We start from the raw sequence: 14,914 nt of genomic DNA, 5'->3' as shown, positions 1-14,914 counted from the left end.
AATTCTGCCTTTTGATTGGCTGTGAAAAAATGTAAACAGCGAATCAACCAATCAAAGGGCAGAATTTTTTAACGATTACGATAACGATGAATACGTTTTTCTTACACAATCGGGAGGCTGATAGGTTGACGCTTTTGCTCACTATTGGCTACAATGCATTGTTGCAACAAGAATCGCACAAATTCAGCCAATCACAACAATCGCGATTGTAATAATGATTGATGCAAGTTTTACGAAATCGTGTAGCTAAAGATTTCTTTTCGCCATCTTGATCATGGAATAAAATAGATAATAATAATAATAAAAAATCTCAAAAAAAGGATCTTAGCAATCTTGAGATTGAAAAAAATATATAAACCAAATGTTAAAAAATACAAAATTAAAACTAGGTAAACTTAAAACTACGAGCTCGAAAGTACTAAGAACAAAAATGATGTCTTGTTTGGGCTGAAAAATAGATATCATTTTCGTAAACAGCACTCCAAAACCATGGAAATAGATACCGTTACAAGTCTACAAATGTAACTTACTTCGTTATCCTTACTGCTGGTGGTGCCGTTCTTCTTAACCGGCTCGTCGAAGCCGCGAAGCTCGATCGTCTCCAGCTGAGATGTCGGCCCTCCACTAAACCTAATTTATAATATTTCAATTTACAACGAATCATACAACCAAATCTAAATACATATATAAAAGGACTAACTCCACACAAATTTCAAAACTATTTCACCCCCTTATAGGCGTTGAATTCTCAAAAATCCTTTCTTAGCGGATGTCTATGTCATAATAGCTACCTGCATGCCAAATTTCGGCCCGATCCGTCCATACGTTTGAGCTGTGCGTTGATAGATCAGTCAGTCAGTCAGCCATTCAGTCACTTTTTCCTTTTACATATTTAAGAAAAACGGGCTGACTGACTGATCTATCAACGCACAGCTGAAACTACTGGATGGATTGGCTGAAATTTAGCATGCAAATAGCTATTATGTCGTAGGCATCCGCTAAGAAAGGATTTTTGAAAATTCAACGCCATAGGGGGTGAAATAGGAGTTTGAAATTAGTGTAGTTCACGCGTACGAAGTTCTTCGCGACTTCGTTATTTTTGTTTGTTAGTTCGATTAAATGGCACATATATTATCATCTACGATATCAGGTACGATGCTGTGTAGAAACCAAAGGGGCATGGGTTTATTAAAAACTGCCATACCCCTTCCAGGTTAGCCCGCTATCATCTTAGACTCATCATCACTTACCACCAGGTGAGATTGCAGTCAAGGGCTTGTATCTGAATAAATAAATAAATAAAAAAAATCTCTGTACATTCTGGGGCACGCGTCCATAAATTTTTTTTCTCTCCTTTATCCAATATAATGATTGGCCATTCACTTAGTATGGACTATGGAGACTATAATAAATGTATGGGAACAATAAAATTTAAAACAGAATATCATAATGCGTCTAAAATAACAAATGGAAAAGTTTCCACCCTATTGTGACTGAGGTGTTTATTAGTATAAAGAATATGTTGTTAACTGGTAAGAAAAGAGTAATAAAGGGGATTCGAGCAAGACCGGTCGTGTTTAACTTATAACCTCATCCCCACATGGCGTCTTAGCCAGAAATATATTTTGATTCACAATACATTTCAAGTACGGACGTTATATTATCAATTTTTTGAAGTAAAACTTTTCAGGCAGGCAGGTAACTCAGATATTTTTTAACATTGCTAAAATTTTCAGCTATTGCCGAGTATTGCAGTAAATCGGTCGTGACGTCATAATAGACTAAATTGCCTGGAATTGAGGAATTTCAATCGCTCGTGTAAGCGTACCCTAAGGTTTATATGACAGGTACTTACCACTCTGGTTCATCTTCCTTATCATAGCGTCGATAGCGACCACCTGATCTACGGTTGTCCTCTCTGAAACAATACAGATTATGGTACTGATTCTGCGTGCAACCAAACTTTAGAGTATTCGCATCTCTTTCTTACCAATGTAATAAGACAAGGACAAGACCGTGGCGTGTGGAAGTCCCTACAAGAGACCTATGTCCAGCAGTGGACGTCTATCGGTTGATGATGATGATGATGATAATGATGATGATGATGATGATGATGAAATATTTTATATTATTCTAAGTAGGTAGTAAACAAAAATTGAGCATACCTATCGCGCGTCTTCTCGTTGTTGAATCGATCCTCCCGTTCCCTCTTGATATCAGAGGTATAATTGTCTCGTCCAAACGAGCGCCGCTCGAATCTATAACCAACAGAAAATTCATTTTTAGGGTTCCGTATCCGAATTGTGCCAACGGGACGTGATTTCTGAAACTATTCTAAAGAGAATATAAAAAATAGAATATTTGACAAAAGATTTTATACGTTTCTTTGTTACCTGTCATAGCCGCTATGATCCTAACTTCATAGTCGCTGATCGTTCCTCCCTTTCAGGTTTTATAAAATAACGAAGGTCTGGCCCTCATGGGCTCTTATCCCAGTAGTAGTACGAAAGGTCTTCGTACCGGTCGCTGTTGGTCCGGCGCTCGTTACGCTCGCGATTGCGTTCACGTTCGCACGGCAGGCGGTACGGGCCGACTCTCCCCTTTTTATCACGTACCGGTCGGCACGTCCCGTACCACGATGCGCCTGGAACCGACTACAAACATCCATCGGCCCACTACAAACATCCGTGGTGGTAGGAAAGGTCTACGTACCGGTCTCCGTTGGTCCGGCACTCGTCACGCTCGCGCGGCGGGCGGTACGGCTCGGTGCGGACCTCGTGTCGACTCTACCCTTCTTCCCACGTACCGGTCGGCACGTCTCGTACCATGTCAACCCACTACAAACATCCGTGGTGGTAGGAAAGGTCTACGTACCGGTCGCCGTTGGTCCGGCGCTCGTCACGCTCGCGGTCGCGTTCACGTTCGCGCGGCGGGCGGTACGGCTCGGTGCGGACCTCGGGTCGACTCTCCCCTTCTTCCCACGTACCGGTCGGCACGTCCCGTACCATGATGCGTCCCGAACCGATGCGTCGACCGACTACAGACAAAACATTTTTTATTTTATTTTATTGTTTAGCGAAGAGATAAATACACAAAATTAAAGCAAGAATTACAATACACAAAGGAAAAATATATTGAGATTGAGAGAGAGAACTGTTTTATGTTCCTTGACTGTGTATAATCCATCCATCTAAATAAATAAAAGGAAACGGTGACTGACTGACTGATCTATCAACACACAGCTCAAACTACTGGACGGATCGGGCTGAACTTTGATATGCAGATAGCTATTATGACGTAGACATCCGCTAAGAAAGGATTTTTCAAAATTTAATTGAAGGGGGTGAAATAGGGGTTTGAAATTTGTGTAGTCCACGTGGACGAAATCGCGAGCATAAGCATAATAAGTAATATTATAAATGCGAAAGTGTGTCTGTCTATCTGTCTGTCTGTCTGTTAGCTTTCCACAGGATAAAAATTTAATCTATTTTGATGAAATTTGGTACAGAGTCAGCTTACATCTCAGGTACGGCCACAGGCTGCTTTTTATCCCAGAAAATCAAAGAGTTCCCACAGGATTTTTGATAAACCAAAAATCCACGCTGACGAATTCGCTTGAACTATCTAGTTTCTTTATATTTTTGAAAATACTGTAGGCAGAATAATACAATGTTATGTCAAAACTTAAAACATACATCACCTATAGTCTGCCATTTTACTCTAGGCCTCATAGAAAAAATATAAACATTCACATATGAAACATAAATGTTAGGCTGTTGTGCATAAAATTGTGTGTACATATAATTTACAATTTTATGCATATCAGTTTAACTTGGCCACAGAATATTATTTCCACGAAAACAAAAAATAAATTCGACTTCAGTCAATTGATTTGAAAATGGATGTCATTTTCGTAATCTATACTATAAATAGGGATGATGACCCAAATCACTGACTTTTTATCAAACGTCAAAACGCTTGCTTAGAAGGGATCTTGTATGAAATACACAGATGTGACGACATTTGACGTAATTTGACATACTTTTTTATTCAAAACACAGGTTTGCAACTAGCGTGGCCCCCTCAGTCTCTCTCGCTCAAGCAGATTTTCTTACTTGTGAAATGTCATTCCTTCTACACTTCAAGTTGTATGTCAAATACTCACGTACAAATACATTTTGACAAACAATAAAAAGTGGCCACGGTGATAAGGACAAAACATAATCATTTTGTCACGTTCTAACAAGAGCTTAAATGCATTTAGCTATCTCGCTCTAGCAGTAAGTGTCACAATAGGGCTACTTCTAACAGTCCTTGTTCTGAGAGTCAAAACGATAATTTAAAATGGTTAGCTAGTTTACCTTGCTCGATCTTCGGCGGTATCGGCTGGCTGGGCAGAGGACACTCCGGCCGCGTGCGCGCCACGTGGGGCGGCGGCGCGGCGGACACGGCACATACCTTGCTCCGTCTTCGGTGGTATCGGCTGGCTGGGCAGAGGAGACTCCGGCCGCGTGCGCGCCACGTGGGGCGGCGGCGCGGCGGACACGGCACATACCTTGCTCCGTCTTCGGTGGTATCGGCTGGCTGGGCAGAGGAGACTCCGGCCGCGTGCGCGCCACGTGGGGCGGCGGCGCGGCGGACACGGCACATACCTTGCTCCGTCTTCGGCGGTATCGGCTGGCTGGGCAGAGGAGACTCCGGCCGCGTGCGCGCCACGTGGGGCGGCGGCGCGGCGGACACGGCACATACCTTGCTCCGTCTTCGGTGGTATCGGCTGGCTGGGCAGAGGACACTCCGGCCGCGTGCGCGCCACGTGGGGCGGCGGCGCGGCGGACACGGCACATACCTTGCTCCGTCTTCGGTGGTATCGGCTGGCTGGGCAGAGGAGACTCCGGCCGCGTGCGCGCCACGTGGGGCGGCGGCGCGGCGGACACGGCACATACCTTGCTCCGTCTTCGGTGGTATCGGCTGGCTGGGCAGAGGAGACTCCGGCCGCGTGCGCGCCACGTGGGGCGGCGGCGCGGCGGACACGGCACATACCTTGCTCCGTCTTCGGTGGTATCGGCTGGCTGGGCAGAGGAGACTCCGGCCGCGTGCGCGCCACGTGGGGCGGCGGCGCGGCGGACACGGCACATACCTTGCTCCGTCTTCGGTGGTATCGGCTGGCTGGGCAGAGGAGACTCCGGCCGCGTGCGCGCCACGTGGGGCGGCGGCGCGGCGGACACGGCACATACCTTGCTCCGTCTTCGGCGGTATCGGCTGGCTGGGCAGAGGAGACTCCGGCCGCGTGCGCGCCACGTGGGGCGGCGGCGCGGCGGACACGGCACATACCTTGCTCCGTCTTCGGCGGTATCGGCTGGCTGGGCAGAGGAGACTCCGGCCGCGTGCGCGCCACGTGGGGCGGCGGCGCGGCGGACACGGCACATACCTTGCTCCGTCTTCGGTGGTATCGGCTGGCTGGGCAGAGGACACTCCGGCCGCGTGCGCGCCACGTGGGGCGGCGGCGCGGCGGACACGGCACATACCTTGCTCCGTCTTCGGTGGTATCGGCTGGCTGGGCAGAGGACACTCCGGCCGCGTGCGCGCCACGTGGGGCGGCGGCGCGGCGGACACGGCACATACCTTGCTCCGTCTTCGGTGGTATCGGCTGGCTGGGCAGAGGAGACTCCGGCCGCGTGCGCGCCACGTGGGGCGGCGGCGCGGCGGCGGCCGGGGCTCCGCAGCCGGACGTGAACGAGCGGCGCTGCGGAGACAGCACGATGCCGCCCGCACTCGTCTCGCTCTCCTTGCGGACACGCTCGCGCGGGTCGGCCGACCGGCGCTCCCGATCCCGATCGCGATCGCGTTCCCGACCATACACACCCTGCAACAAAAAAAATTCGTGAGGTATCATGAACAACCCATCACCGGATCACTACAGAGCACGGGTCTCCTCTCAGAGTGAGAAGGATTTTGGCCATAGTTTACCACATCAAGTTTCATCAGAGAACATTATGGAGAACTCTCAGGTATGCAGGTTTCCTCATGTTTTCCTTCACCGTTAAAGCAAGTGACATTTAATTACTTAAAACGCACATAAAAGAACCGAAAAGTTAGAGGTGGGTGCCCAGATCGAACCCTCCGATCAGAAGGCGGACGTCCTAACCACTAGGCTATCGCAGCTTTTTGTCTGTATAAAAAGCTTTATTTCAATAAAACCTATGTATGATAATGATGCAGACCAACTATGCAACAGAGGCAACTCACACGTTTTATCTGATGACGTGGCCACTAATTTTCGATTAGACAATCGTCACAATGAGTTTGATTTTTGATAGCTTACAAGGAAACCCTCCATCATTAAACAGATAAGGTAGATTTGAATTACTTTATGATTCTCCACTGGTGCATCTCCCCTGCCTCCCTTATCTTCTTCGCTTGGTGAATCAGAACGCCTCTTCATAACCCTGAAACAATAAATTCTTTGTTAAGCTTTGTTTTTTTTTTACTACGACTTGTGGAAAACACAGAGTAGAGACCAATGTTCATAGAAGAAACGAAAACGAACGAAGAACGGATACCAATGATTAGCTGGCTGAATTGAGTAGTCACATAATGTCTGTCGCAGGACTAATGCCCAATGCGGAGGCTCTTTTCATGTCCCCAGCAGCCTATGGAGTAGTACATCAATGAAGCAGTATGCAGAGATGGTATACACTCACAGCGCCAGCGTGTCGTTGCCCGCGAAGGCGTGCTCGAGGCCGCGCTTGACGAGCGGCGAGTTGCGCAGGCGCATGAGCTCGTCGCGCGTGTACCGCAGCACGCGACGCACGGGCCCCACCGCCAGCACCGCCGGGTCGCCGCCGCCGCCCGAGCCGCCGCTCTCATCATGACCTGCCAACCAAATAAAAGGCATTTATCACTATACTAGCTTATTCCCGCGACTTTACCCGCGTGGACTAAACAAATTTCAAACCTCAATTTTACCCCCTTCGGGGTTGAATTTTCTTAGCGGATGTCAACGTCATAATAGCTATCTGCCTGCCAAATTTCAGCCCGATCCGTCCAGTGGTTTTAGCTGTGCGTTGATAGATCAGTCAGTCAGTCAGTCAGTCAGTCACCTTTTTCTTTTATATGGATTATTACGAAGCATAAACATTGGCATTAAAAATCTAGTGGGAACACTTTCCCGGAATTAAAAGTAGCCCTGGTCTTTAACTACATCCATATAAAAAATCACGTCAATCCGTTACACCAAACAAGCACACTTTCGCATTAATGACTAAAACAGAAAACAATATTTCAGGAACTACAGGCGCAGTAATACGTATAATAAGCCCGATGGTTTTATATTTTAATGTATCTTTAATTAGAAACAAAAACACATTTATTACGATAATATTATATTACGTTAATTTATACAATAACTTGATTGAAGATACAGCAATATACAATGTCCAGTCGATTCCGGCTGCTCGATTGCGGTAGAATGACAGCTACAATGTCACGATCGCAATCACCTCTGATTGGTTGACGGAGCGCTCACTATTGGCTACAATGCATTGTTGCAACAAGAATCGCACAAATTCAGCCAATCACAACAATTGAGATTGTAATAATGATTGGATGCATTACGAAATCGACCTTAAATCGAGCCCCAATATCCTATGAAGCTGTCAAAATTTACTAATTTTGACAGCTTCATAGGATATGATTTTGGTTCGGACTTCGGAGACGGAATGTGTGGAACGGCTATACGTTCCATACATTTAGTTCAATGCTATTTTGATTGTCACAGCTTAAAGCCCTTTCCACTACAGTTTGTTTCATCCAGGAATACATATAAACATTATGTGAACAACGTGACATTTGGGCGTGGGAGACGCGCCGCGCCGTGCTGTCTAACTTTAAATAAGAACAAGCTTCGATGACAGCGGAGGCGGTGAAGCAGAGGCGGCGGGGGCGTCACTTCATAACCTACTTTCAATAATAGGTAAAAATGTTAAACGGCTCTATTTCAACACCTCAAATTCTACCAAGAAAAAAAACTTTTAGGCGCTCCTAAGGTAAATAATTACTAATACGTAAATAATAATGCATAAATGATCAGCAGTTAGGAACTTTATGACCTGTATTCAATGCAATTAGGGTTTAAAATTAAGCTACTCCACGTCATTACACTGCCTTAAAATTTTATTGTATCATGAAAAGAAAATACTCGAATAAAGTCGTCCACTTACACCAAGACACGTTTTACGCGCTTCGAAGTTAAATAAGTAATTAATAATACGTATAATAAGCACTCTGAGTGGAGACCCGTTCTCTGTAGTGAGCCGGCGATGGGTTGATCATGATGATGATAAGCAGAAGGCATTTTATGACCAATATTCAATGTTAGGTTAATCCTACCACCATTTGGCTGATAGGGGGGGGCGACGACACTTGACTCTAATAAAAATTGACACTTTAAAACATCATATTTTACAAAAGGATCTAGTAATCAAAAAATGATGTTCCCAGACCCACAGTATTTTTAAAAGACCTATTCAACGATACCCCACACTATGGGGTAGACGAGAAAAAAAAGTTCATCCCCACTTTACATGTAGGGGAGCTACCCTAAAAAAAAAATATCTATCAAAATTTTATTGCACCACTTTGTCGGCGTGATTAATATTTAAACCCATGCCAAATTACAGATTTCTAGCACTAATAGTCTCTGAGATTAACCGAGGACGGACGGACAGACAGACGGACGGACATGGCGAAACTATAAGAGTTCCTTGTTCGGAACCCAAAAAAAGTCGTCCACTTACTCCAAGAAACACGTTTGACTCGCTTCGAAGGCGGCCCGGCGCGTATCTTCGGCGGCAGTTGAGATGGCACCTTCCGCAAAGCACTCTGGTACTTCAGCAGAAACGCGTGCACGGCACATTTCACCGGTGACGCATACACAGCCTCCACCAGCACGGTCTTAACAGACACGTTGCCCACGTTGGTAGACATCTCGCGACATTTCTTCTCGCGACGTTTCTTCTCGCGAATAGCAAACCTACGGCTCTTCCTCTTACGTCCCATCTTCGCCGCTTCGGCTTGCACATCTTTCTTCCCTATCATTGTAATACCCCGTTCACGGTCAAAACAAAATGGCGTCAATCGAACACGTAACACGAAAACTTATAAAACTAAACTTAAACGATGTAATTGTTATTGTATATATAAAATAATAAAAAAAATCTTTAATTATAATTTTAAAAACGTAATTAATAAATAACTATATGTACAAAATCCTACTAAACTAAACTAATTCTAAAAACTAGTCCCTAAGTAGTATCTTAGAGGCGAAACGACACAAGATAGTTCAACGTCTTTAAAAGACCAGCGTATTTGACTACGTAGCAAGGTTTTCACGATAAGATGGAACACTAAAACAAGGGAAAAGTGGAAGAAAACACTTATTTCGCGAGCACTAGCACAGCGTACCGGAACGACTTCAAGACTGAGGTCAGTAAAGGACGCGGAAGACGTTGGCGAATTTGAACGAACTTACCCACATATTTTCATAAATTCTATTAGACCGGACGCACAGATGTTTACTGTCGGATTTCAGAATTTCGTCGAGATTAGATGAAATGTCACAAGTGCGAGAAAGTATATAGGAAAATCGATTTTATTAATCACTAGCTGATGCCCGCGACTTCGTTCGCGTGGAATTGCGTTTTTAAAAATCACGTGGGAACTCATTGATTTTCCGGGATAAAAAGTAGCCTATGTCACTTTCCAGGTCTTTATCTATAAAAAAAAAAACTTTTTTATTCGAATAAACTTTTACAAGTACTTTCGAATAGTCGGATGCATCTACCACTGGTTCGGAATGCCTTAAAATACCCATGTAAAAAATCACGCCAATCCGTTGCGACGTGATTGAAGGACAAACCAACAAACAAACACACTTTCGTATTTACAATAGGGGTACTAGTCATCATCATCAACCGATAGACGTCCACTGTTGGGCATAAGTCTCTTGTCTCTAGGGACTTTCATGCGCCACGATCTTGCGCGCCTGAATCCAGCGGCTCCTTGCGATTCGTTTGAAGTCGTCCTCCTAGTTGGGAGTCTCCCGAGACGCTGCGCTTTCAGGTGCGAGGACGCCATTCCAGCATCTTGGGACCCAAACGTCTATCGGTTTTTCGAATTATGTGGTCCTGCCCAACGCATTGCAAAGCATGCCGGGCATTAGTTTTCAGGGTACCGTGCCCGAAGGGTGCAAACTGGACCCTTTTAGTAAGACTCGGCTGTCTGTCCGATATTCAACCACCAAATAAAAGATTTAGATCTCTATTTCAGAACGATCTCGAACAACAGTGCATGATTTATAAAAGGAAAAGTTGACTGACTGACTGATCTATCAACACACAGCTCAAACTATCATCGGACTGAAATTTGGCATGCAGATAGCTATTATAGCGTAGGCATCCGCTAAGAAAGGTTTTCTAAAAATTCAACCCCTAAGGGGGTAAATTAGGGGTTTGAAATTTGTAGTCCACGCGAACGAAGTCGCGAGCATAAGCTAGTCTTCTATATATATAAAAGGAAAAGGTGACTGACTGACTGACTGAATGACTGACTGACTGACTGACTGACTGATCTATCAACGCACAGCTCAAACTACTGGACGGATCGGGCTGAAATTTGGCATGCAGATAGCTATTATGATGTAGGCATCCGCTAAGAAAGGATTTTTGAAAATTCAACTCCTAAGGGGGTGAAATAGGGTTTTGAAATTTTGTAGTCCACGCGGACGAAGTCGCGAGCATAAGCTAGTATTTTATAAAACCGAAAAGTGAGTAAACGAGATATATAATATGTGCGGCCGGCCTTACACGAGTCGTTAAACATAGATGTTCAATGATTTTGAATACCCTACATTTGAATTTATTTTTTTGCTATGTTTCCAACTTGCATTGAAATACAACAGCCAATACCAATAATTATTGTATACTAGCTGTTGCCCGCGACTTCGTCCGCGTCCCGTGAGAACTGTCTTTTCCCGTGGATTTTCCAAAAAAGTCTTTTATAGAAATCTTGTCCTGACAATTACAAACAAATAATAATGGGTATAACCTTTTATAACAAATCTCCGTAATCTATTTTGGACTTGACTGTACAAAAGTTTAAAAATCTATTAAAAGTATGCTCCTGAAAAAAGCATATTACACAATTGAAGATTATCTAAATGATAAAAGAGCGTGGATCTGACCTGCAGCTCGTTCCGGCAACGCGCGGGACTGTAAATACTTTTTATACATGGCCATAATATTGTATATCAAATCTTTGAAAAGAGCAACCGCAGCGTTTCTTGCTGGTTCTTCTCGATACGAAAGGCATTCCGAACCAGTGGTAGATGCATTTGACGATACAAAAGTACCTACTTACCTACTTGTAAAAATTGTTTTTATTTATTTATTTATATTTATAATTATTCATTGCTATTTAATTTGGTACAATCGTTCAGAAGCTATGCGCGTAAAATCGAACAGAAAAATACGTCCGCGCGTCTTCCTTCCTAAATTGGAAGGAAGACGCGTCCTATTCGAGAGCGAGTGCCGTGTAGTATACTGTATTAATGTGTGTGGTGCCGTGCGGCATGGGGAGTATGGCATCGTGCCCGCTGGCCGCCTCGTAGGACGCATCCGCTCCCACCTGCGCAGCGGACTAACGCATTGAAGGTACCATATTATATATGCGAAAGTGTGTTTGTTGATTTGTTACTTAATCACGCCGCAACGGAGCATCTGATTGATCTGATTTTTTACATAGATATGTTTGAAGATCTGGAGAGTGACATAGGCTACTTTTTATCTCGGAAAATCAAAGAGGACGGGAATTTAAGTCTACACGGACGAAGTCGCAGGCATCTAGCTAGCTATATATTTTAGAAACATGATTATGTTAGGGTAACTCTCCCTTGACCTTGATGCTTACACCCTATGTAAAGGGTGCTCATTGAATCAAATCCATAGGCATTGTACCTACAGGTAGGGCTTAACGTGATATCTATATAGGGCATCCATATTAATACAGAGACTTATAACTCCTGTGTAAGGGCGCGTTCCCACTCTGTCGTGACGACAAATGCTATCATTTGTCGTACAATTTTAAAAACCATCATGACTTGTATATTATTGAATGGAGGCGTTCACACAGACGACACGACTAATTACTGTGTGTGTTGATAGCGATTGTAAAACTAGAAGTCCTATCTGAAGTAGCAACGTAATGGTTTGTGCAGATCATAGACTAACCATCAAATACATAAACCCGGCAGAGATCTGTTTTTGTTCAATTCACAGTCATATACCCCATAGTCATAGACCCTTTGTTTTGAGTGCACCATAAATTGCTTACAGCTTTTAGACAACACCAGGCTAGAGCTATAACCCTTGGTTGGTTTCAATATAAAATAAACAGCCTAACGGCGGTTACGCACTGATCCGATCAGAGTCCGTGAAAATACGTTCCTTTTTGTTTTGTATGGTAGCTTATGTCATATGTCTTAGATAATCGCTGATCGAAATTGTAAACCAACATAGTTTTTATAAATAAATTTTCATTTCATTTCATTTCAAAATGATTATAATATTATACCTAATAGGTGATATCAGACAGTTCTTGCTTACTCCAGTGACTATTCTTTTCTTTTAAGATACCCGGCTGAGTTTTTTGTGGGCTCTTCTCAGACCTGGGCGCGTTTGGAACCCTCGTAGCTTCGGTTTTAAGTTCACGTAAAAAAACAAGAACTGACAATCAAAAAGTGTGATTTATTACCTATCCATACTAATATTACAAATGCGAAAGTGTGTCTGTCTGTCTGCTAGCTTTTCACGGCCCATCCGTTCATCCGATATTGACGAAATTTGGTACAGTGATAGCTTGCATCCCAGTAAAGGACATAGGCTACTTTTAATCCCAGAAAATCAAAGAGTTCCCATGGGATTTTTGAAAACCTAGATCTACGCGGATGCAGTCCCAGGCATCATCTAGTTTTAAATAATTAATTTGATTTGATTTTGTTGTATCCTACGTTCACTCAACATTTTGTGGTATACACAGACAGAAATATTAATTTGCTAGGCACTGTGGTCTACTCCACTTCAGGACTTACATACAGTCCTGTAGTGGAGTACACAAAATTCCCAAACCTGCAGTGAACATTTATTCGCAGCACAAGTAAAAGATGCATAGTGAACCAATCCAACTTCATTGGTTGTTTCACTAATTAATTCATTTGTCACTTTCAATTCATTCGGACAATTCACTTCAAGTGAAAGATGATGAATGTAAAAATGAATGATCTGATATCCTTTAAGCCATAAGATAGTTTTCCAAACTCAAAAATATTAAATGCTTGTTTCTTGAGTTTCCTAGTGTCAATAAGCACATTGAGTTTCTAACGGGATTAAAACAAGAGTTAATTTTTAATCAACCTAGTTTATTAGGTGCTGAGACCAAGTTGCAATGAAGTAGTCCCATTTCATCCACAAAGTGCCTTATTTGTAAACAAACGCTACTTTAACTATGGGACTATGTTTTTATGCTTAAAATCTTGCTCTTTGTCTGGTATTGAATAACTGTTTTTGTTGGAGACTGAAATGAGGACGTCAGAAATCGAAAGTTTGTACTATTTGAAATTCAAATAACTCCAAGACACTTTTGTGTCTCAAAATGTAGGTAGATATGAAATTCTTGTCTCAACGGTTAGAATTTTAGAAGAATACATACCTGATTGGCTTGAGCCATTCGTCTGGCTGGTGTCCGTTGGTTTCTCCCTCAGTGAAGCCAATAAGTTCACAGCTGACATAGCTTGTAATCACACTCCAAATCTCAGTCTTCGTTCAATATATTAACTCTACTAAAATTCTAAAATAACTATACAATATTTACAAAAGTCTTCAGGAAATTATTCTATCAACTAGGTATTGTTTATATCACAGACTTTTCGTTTTTCACTAGACAATACGGATAAAAACGTCCACGCACGAAAATACTATCAATATTTACAAGGTTCTAAGTATAATAAAATTATTTACACATTTACAACTAACATTTATAAGCTACTTTTAACAATAACACTCCAGCGGTCATAACTAAAAGAATTTATCAATTTTCGATGCAAAAATATATAAAAGGTCCGCCATATGCCTTGGAGGCCTGTATTATTGGAACAAATTGTAGATGGTGCCCATACAATGCAGTAAAAACAGGTAATTCGTGCCTCCTGATTTATCCGGTTTATATCCAGTTGCCATTGTATACTTTTTTTAATTGCAATAAAATGGCATTCCTTTCAATAGCCTGACTGTTTTGCGTGAATGTTATTTTTTATCAAAATTTGCAAAATTTTAATAATTTTAACCTTCAGGAACATAATTCTAGGACATTTTAGGTACTTTTAAATTATTATATAATAGAATAATGCAGTCGTCATTCAATCGATTATATTAATGTCTAGTCGATTACATTTCGATAAATGGAACGCATATACCGGCTCGAATCCACCGGCTCTACACGCTCGCCGAGTGAAGGCGAGCGGCTGCAAGCACGATTTCACGCTCGCACTCGCTGTATTAATATTGCCGAATCTCAAGCCGAATTATTAGAACGTGACAAAATAATTATTTTCTGTCCTTATCACTGGGCCACTTTTTTGTTTGTCAAGAATCAAGATGTATTTGTACCTACGTGAGATCTTGACAAACAACGTGAAGTGACGTTATGTTGACTCAAGTATTTTAAGGAAATAATTGATTTGCTGGCCTGTCTGTGTTGTGTTGTTTACCGATGCTTGCTGTATAATATATTGCTTGCCACAAGCATGAAGTGGATCCATTATGACATGATTTCTCAGTATCTCCTCAGCATAGATTATCTACTA

At 42.9% G+C, this 14,914-nt stretch overlaps 2 protein-coding genes across 7 annotated transcripts in view; one reads left to right on the top strand and one right to left on the bottom strand.

Moving 5' to 3' along the window:
- The window catches only part of LOC117985290 (eukaryotic translation initiation factor 4E transporter-like), a 46,501-nt gene extending 32,298 nt beyond the window's left edge, over positions 1-14,203 (bottom strand). For 3 of the 4 annotated variants that reach the window (XM_069500882.1, XM_034971980.2, XM_069500883.1), the window contains exons 1-8: positions 8,796-9,467; positions 6,702-6,873; positions 6,368-6,446; positions 5,623-5,863; positions 2,875-3,037; positions 2,166-2,258; positions 1,856-1,918; positions 531-630 (exon numbers count right to left, since the gene is read on the bottom strand). In XM_069500882.1, coding sequence (XP_069356983.1) covers positions 531-630; positions 1,856-1,918; positions 2,166-2,258; positions 2,875-3,037; positions 5,623-5,863; positions 6,368-6,446; positions 6,702-6,873; positions 8,796-9,096 — 1,212 coding nt within the window. In that variant the 5' untranslated portion in view covers positions 9,097-9,467. Of the gene's footprint in view, positions 1-530; positions 631-1,855; positions 1,919-2,165; positions 2,259-2,874; positions 3,038-5,622; positions 5,864-6,367; positions 6,447-6,701; positions 6,874-8,795; positions 9,468-13,761 lie in introns of those variants that run through there. The other variant, XM_069500884.1, reaches the window with a different exon arrangement.
- Positions 1-14,914, top strand: part of LOC117985441 (inositol oxygenase-like) — a 106,586-nt gene that overhangs the window by 48,965 nt on the left and 42,707 nt on the right. The window lies entirely within an intron of this gene.

The sequence above is a fragment of the Maniola hyperantus genome, chromosome 9 (assembly GCF_902806685.2).
Source record: "Maniola hyperantus chromosome 9, iAphHyp1.2, whole genome shotgun sequence".
Classification (NCBI taxonomy): Eukaryota; Metazoa; Arthropoda; class Insecta; order Lepidoptera; family Nymphalidae; genus Maniola; species Maniola hyperantus.
This window is presented reverse-complemented; position numbering and strand designations above follow the sequence as displayed.